Below are 6,780 nucleotides of genomic sequence, written 5' to 3' on the forward strand. Positions count from 1 at the left end.
ACCTAGGCTACATATTTTGTTTTGCACTTTTTTAAACATATATACATGTTTTTACACTTATGCAAATTACACAACCATGCAACAAATACCACTTTAATATACTATATTGTTTTTTTTACGATTAGGCCAAACACATATGTAACAAATTACATTTTATAATACTTGGTTTATAGCGTACTGCATTTCGAAGCGTAAAATACCTTAAAGGAGAAAACAGCGTTACGTCTATAAAATCTCCAGCGTGCCGCGTATTCCTAATTATTACCAACGCCGGCGTGAGACACGAAATTGCATTGAATTTGCTGCTGTTTCACCAGTATGCAGTTGTTTCTACACTGTACTAGTATGTGGTGTACAGCTTTAGATTTTAGCTAACTAATAGTTTAAATTTCAGATTAGATTTTATGAAAAAAACACAAAATGAATACAAAAGCAACGTTAAGATTAGCGACAAAAATGACAAAGGGTAACAAAGAATTTAGCACGAATGTTTAAATGAAAGATTACATTTGTTATTTGCTATAGACGAATCTAACTGCGGAAACACAAAACCGAATACGAAGGAAGCCATTATTGATGTCATAGGAAGCCCAATGCGGAACACACTAATGTGGCAGGTATAAATAGTTGGTTAATATGCCTGAAAAATTGGTTTCGTATATGCTGAATCACCGAAACGTACAAAATATATAGGTTACTCAGCGCGTGACTTGAACCTTGTTCTAATTAGCAACTCTGTATTTTACAATAAATTGGTAAGATCTTTACCTAAACACAAAATTTAGGCTCATACCTTTTAAACTGCCGGTCTTATATGTTTAATTTGTTTTATGTTTGGAGTTTTGCAATTCCGCTTTACTTTCAGAGTTTATCACCCGGACTTCGGGCTGAAGCTCTTAAACGTGCACAGCTCGTGCAGCTTTTAAAACAGGTCAACCCGGAATTGCAACTGTGTAGAAAAAGCACTAATGATGCTTCAGTTCAAGCCAAAACTACCCTTGAAAAAGGTAAATGCTACATATGTATAAGCTGCCTATATATTACTAGAATTCTTTCTCAAATGCTGAAATAAAACAAGAGTTTCGTAGATATAATTAAAAAAAAAATTTTGTGAAAAAAACTTTGTGTGTCTGTCTTACAAAGTGTATATAGTAGGGTAATAGAAGATGTGACACCTTTTTATGCTATTTCCCCGTTCCATTTAGTAGTAAACAAAGAAAAATCAAAGAATTATAAAACCCCAGCCCCACGATTTCCACAGACCATTGTTAATTGTTTAAAACTCGATCATGATATTTGGATATTATGTGCTAAAGGTATCCCATCTCCCCCTACCTTACTGTATACTAAAACAAGCCCTTTTTCGTTTCCAAGGAATCCAAGTTCCAGATATTCGATTTGAATTAGCAGCCAACTGGAAAGTTAAGCCTCGAAAACCCATTGTGTGTGGAGGTGAGTGGGTTCAGGTTGCTTGTTCCCTCGAAATGTTGATTAATTTTGCCAGGTTTCGTTGGGCCAGGAGTCCGAATTAAACCGCGACAGTCAACACCCTCATGCGATGCTCGGCAGAATTTTCCAGGCTACCCGGTAAGCAGAATGCTGGTTTATATTTTAAAGGGAACGCAGGGGTAACTAGTCTGCAGGCAACTTGTACATGATACTAAAAGTTAAACCTACTTAGCGACGCTTAATTGGTAAAACCGTATTTTTAAATTCCATTCTCTGCTCTATTTTAAATAATCCAACCTATAGGTTAGTGTATTCCAGATATAAAAAAATCTTTTGTAAAATTACTTTCAGCAAAAGTTTGAAACTTTTTCTGCTTAGCATATGTTTAAAACGTTTTTCTATAGCGTTTTATAAATTTGCGGCGATTTTATATCAGTTTTAAACACTGTTACAGCATTTACAATATTACATAAACTTCGATTTGCTTATAGTAACCTGTTCACACAGCCAATGATTAACCTGCGGCGTCCTCCGCCTTTTACCGTGTCGAGGTCTATTCTTCGACCTGAAGCACCTCCCCACACACCAAGAGGCATTGCAGCGCATACAAACCAGCCTGTAAGACGTCAGCAAAAAGATGAAAACCGTAAGGCCAACTCACGTAAGTTATGACTTGATTTTTTGTAAAAATTATATAGTAGATGTTTTCAATCTCCCTCTCGATCCATTTGTAGTAAGCAACAAACATTTACAGAATCTTAATTGTTTAAAACACGATCAGGAAAATGGGATGTTATGTGCTAACGGTTTTTCACTTTATCCTACATCAGTACTATGTTGTAAAATGATATAAAGATATCTGGCAGGGTGGGGAAGATGGGACGCACCTTTTTATTCTATTGTTTCGTCCTATATTTGGTAGTAAACAAAGAATATTCAAAGAATTATAAAACCGTATTCTCACGACTCCCATATAGACCGTTGTTAATTGTTGAAAACACGATCAGCATATTTGAATATTATGTGCTAACGGTGTCCCGTCTGCCCCGAACCCTACTATATATTCATGTTTCACTATTTTTAGCGTGCAAGCCTGCAGAACAGATGACAATATCAACAGCGGATTACGGGTCATATATTGCGGCCAAGCGAAAGGTATGAACGATTGAATGATTGAAACTTGCTTTACCCTCGCGTAGCTGGAAAACAACAGCCATTAGAACACGACTGTTCCGTTGCATACAAATCGTACCAGCTTATGAGTTAGCACGTATGCAACGTTGTGAGTGGTTTATATTTTAAATTTCACGATATTCGTATTAATTAACACACTGATTAATAACGTTTTGAAACTGCATTTCCCGAAATTAAATTACGTTCTGTTTTATGTTATGTAGAAAGCAGCCGAACTCGAAGGAAAAACTGTGGAAACAAAGCTTACCATCGAAGATTGTGAGGAAAAAGTGGATTTGGAAAACAAAGTGGTAAGCATGTATAGCATCTAATGTATTATACTCATGATTGAAATAAATAGAACTTAATGCTTATGTAAGAAAAAAATCAAAACAAATAATCACCTACAAAGTAACTTATACATGGTAGCCTATACTTTGTAAGCTGACATGAGGTGCATGAACACCCCTGTTATAACGAATGTCGTTTTCAGGCCACGCGAGAATAAAGCCATTTACATTCATTTATTCATTAAATTCCAAAAGTTGAATTTTCCGCTGTATCAAGTGTTGGTAGTATGCTGCGATAACTGTTCAGTTTCAACCCAGTGGTCACTAATGGGTTGTTCAGATCGCCCCCCCCTCCAAAACATATGTCACGGGCAGGAGGTGTATAATTGCCCAATTTTTTCTTGCATTAAAATTTGCGCATAGGCCCACTCTCATTACATACGGTACTGCGTATAGAACCTACACACAAAAGGCTATAAGTACACTTCTATTTGATTCCATTGAAGGCAAACAACCAGAAAACGGCTTCCAGCGGCGACGATGATTCTGTGGTTGTTGTTCTTGACGAACCAAAGAAAGAACGAGATTTGGAGCGAAAATATGGCCAGTTCTTCTGCAGACGATGTCTGCGTGGTTGGTCCAGCAGAAACGTATGGTGTGTTCGAAACAGTTGCAAAGTAAGACATAGGAATATAGTACTGCGGGGTAAAATGGGATACTGTTTGAACCCAATTCCAGTATTTCCCGATCGTGTTTTGGACGTTTAAGAACGTTTATTTAGAGTCTACAGTTATATAATTCTGACTAAATTAAAAAAGAAGAGAAAATAGTCTCTAACTTTTACATTTAATCTAGGTTATTTTTTCTTTCAAGTTTTTATTTTTGTTAATTTAAAGTCTTTCTTGATCTCTTAATTCTCAAAAATTTTTAAAAATGGTCTTAGTTAATTTTTGGTTACTTTTTTGCAGGTTTACATAAAGCAGACTTGTAACATGTGCCACAGGATTGTGAATCCTTATCTGGTTTGCCACTTGCCTGGACCGTTCGTGTAAAACGTTTGAAAAAGAAAAAAAAGAAAATTGCGGTGAAATTACTAATATATATGGTAAAGTAAAAATGTTAATATGTATGATAAAATTAAAATGTGCATTTTATGTTTAAAAATCAATTCTACAACGCAAAGTTCTTTCTTACTGAAAGTTTCACCTGCATGTACTGTGTTGCTCTATTTACTGAGTGTTTAAATATGAAAGTTTTTGTTGCCTAAATAAGTGAACGTTTTGTTAAACACAGGTTGTTGGTTGCGCAACTAGTTTTTCAATGTTGAAAGTTTTGTGTGGGGTTAACTATAGCTCGCACACTGTTGAATGGTTTGCCATTAAATATGGTTGTCTTTTGTTTGCGCATACCAACCAAGTTTGCATTATAATAAAGTTTCCTGTGTGCCATGCATTGAAAATTAAGTGGATTGTTTTGTTTACATGCAGTTGGAATGTGTTTACTCTCAAAGTGCATCAACAGACATTTTTGAGTGTTATGTTTGTTTACAAATGTATTCACTCACAAAGTGCGTCAAGAGACATTTTTGAGTAAATTATGTTTTGTTTATATGCAGTAAAAATGTATTCACTCACAAAGTGCGTAAAGGAGCATTTTTTGTGCATCCCATATTCAGTATAAACTGTATGAGATGTTTCAAACATTTATCAAAGAAAAACACAAAACGGTGCGGAAAATAAAGTGTTTCAAAATCTAACTGTATTCTAGTTGAAGGACTCTGGTGGGTGGGATTTCCAGTTCTTGGTTCACCTGAACACAATTACCTTATAATAACCAAAAAACACTTTCTATTCTATATGGGTTAAGTCCTATGGACTGGCAATCCATGGGACCTGTAATTTACACAAGAGTTTGCCCAAAACTCCCAATTCCAGATTTACGTAAATAAATAAAGGTGATACATCTAAAAAGTATTAAAAATCAGGGTTTAGCAAAGTGCGAAAAAATATTATTACTATTTATTATAACAAACCAGACCCAGTGAACAACAATAGATTATAAAGCTATATAAACAATATTAGTTGTGCCATGTAATATGTTCTATATGGGTTAGGTCCTAATACAAGGCATGCCATAAACCACCTGGGATTTAGGCCCAAGTTGCTCCCCACCCTAAACACAGAATGTTGTGCTACCACCACTATAAATATATAAATACCTTTGATGATATGTATCTATGTAGCAACATACGAAGTTCAGCATTCTGTTGTCTTAATCCATCAGTTTCTTGTATCTTGGTTGATCGCTCAGTAAGGACAGAGCTGCATTGGGAACAACGTCATAACTATGTACTCAAAAACTTTTGGTTACTATGTATGCCAGTTAATTACTATTTATATTGTTATTGGTAAAATTTATCTCATGTCTGTTGTTGAGTTATTTGGATAATTTTTACGAACCAAAAAGTAAATAAAAGGAAATACATATTTTACAAAAAAAACTGCGAAACATGATTGAATCTCAATGTACAGTCCAAAGCGTTTTAACTAAATGATGAAATGTAATTCAGTTACATTCTGATAGGTTGGTCAAACTATTCTAATGAGTCAAACTATTCTAATGAATTTTGATAGGTTGGTCAAACTATTCTAATGACTCAAAAAATGTTAAAAAATAGGCAGCATAGAAGTGTTAAGCTGTATGATTTTATCAAGTATTACATGCATATAAATGTAATAGTAAAATTGGGTACAAGAACTCCCATAAAACAATTTTTGGTAAACAAACAGGTTAAGAACTCACTGATATTTAGTGAAAGCCTCCACCAACGCATCCCACATCTCAAGTTTCCGATCATCAATGATAGAAGCCAGAGACTCCCAGTAAGCGGCGTCATTAGAAGAATCTCGATCACTCATCGTGCAATTATTGTTTTTCATAATCGACTTCTGTCTCTCTCTGTGTGATAATGAATGAATAAAACTCACTTTATCTCCGCGTGGCAGGAAAACCACACTCGTTATAACACAGGTGTTCTGTTTCATACACCTCGTGCCAGCTAATGAGTTACCATATATTTTACTTGAACGGTTATTGGTAAAATACCAGCTGTAAATATAGTAGGGCGTATTTAACATTAGCCTATTAATAGTATGGAAATATTGGATATAGGGACTTGAGGTATATTTAGTCAATCTTATCAAACACTAGTTACAAAACAACAGATAGATGAGATGGTCCATGTTATCATTTTTTTTATCTTACAGAAATATGTACCCGTATCCTCACAACTCTTTTAAGAGCGTTGTTAAATGTTAAAATATAATTGGGTAATATGGAAAAAAAGAAATAACGACATCCATCTTACCCCAGTACTATAAAAGAATACTAAAAACCTATTCTATATTGATGTAACTTATAGCCATATCAAGCTATAACAGTATAACATCATCTTTAACGTAAACACATGCATATAATTAGGGATGGGCCGAATCGAATCCGAATCCGAATATTCGGCGTTGTTCGACGCATTTTTAGGTATTCGATCGAATCCGAATATGCGTGGTCGAATCCGAATACTTTCTATTGCCCACGAAATACCACACACACACTACTAAATTCGCCAAAACAGTAATTTCGTGATCGTCTAAATATAAAAAATCTTGATTTTACAACCAACAATTACGCGGGTTTCACATTAGAGTTTATAACGTAAGTCAGTTCACACAAATTTCGTTCGAATTTACTCTAAGAAAGTAACGAATCGCAGCGCCTACGAACTACTTAATGGCCTATGTTTCCGCGTATGATTTGGTAATTAAAAGCGAAAAATCGTAAAACTATTTTTATTTTAATATTGCAAAATCTT

At 34.9% G+C, this 6,780-nt stretch overlaps 2 protein-coding genes and 1 long non-coding RNA gene across 5 annotated transcripts in view; 2 read left to right on the plus strand and 1 right to left on the minus strand.

The window, feature by feature from the left end:
* The first annotated feature begins 332 nt into the window (after positions 1-332).
* LOC100181810 (zygote arrest protein 1-like) lies at positions 333-4,371 on the plus strand. 2 transcript variants are annotated; one of them, XM_026834616.1, is made up of 10 exons: positions 333-466; positions 526-617; positions 866-1,007; positions 1,375-1,452; positions 1,505-1,587; positions 1,957-2,110; positions 2,534-2,604; positions 2,847-2,933; positions 3,419-3,589; positions 3,881-4,371. In XM_026834616.1, the coding sequence occupies exons 1-10, from the start codon at positions 421-423 to the stop codon at positions 3,962-3,964; spliced, it is 1,008 nt and encodes a 335-aa protein (XP_026690417.1). In that variant the 5' UTR covers positions 333-420; the 3' UTR covers positions 3,965-4,371. The 2 variants fall into 2 exon arrangements, with proteins under 2 accessions (XP_026690417.1, XP_009858659.1); XM_009860357.3 differs by having other exon boundaries at positions 1,520-1,587.
* Positions 4,372-4,502: 131 nt separating this feature from the next.
* LOC100178765 (dynein regulatory complex protein 1) overlaps positions 4,503-6,780 on the minus strand; it is an 8,456-nt gene continuing 6,178 nt past the window's right edge. Inside the window, 3 exon segments of the mRNA XM_004226072.4 lie at positions 4,503-4,721; positions 5,131-5,233; positions 5,715-5,870. Coding sequence (XP_004226120.4) covers positions 4,665-4,721; positions 5,131-5,233; positions 5,715-5,870 — 316 coding nt within the window. The 3' untranslated portion in view covers positions 4,503-4,664.
* Positions 5,172-5,916, plus strand: LOC113474260. Of its 2 annotated transcripts, none has more exons than XR_003395930.1 (2): positions 5,172-5,260; positions 5,702-5,916. It is a non-coding gene; the product is annotated as an uncharacterized LOC113474260 (long non-coding RNA). The 2 variants fall into 2 exon arrangements; XR_003395931.1 differs by having other exon boundaries at positions 5,215-5,285.

This window comes from Ciona intestinalis, chromosome 5, assembly GCF_000224145.3.
Source record: "Ciona intestinalis chromosome 5, KH, whole genome shotgun sequence".
Classification (NCBI taxonomy): domain Eukaryota; kingdom Metazoa; phylum Chordata; class Ascidiacea; order Phlebobranchia; family Cionidae; genus Ciona; species Ciona intestinalis.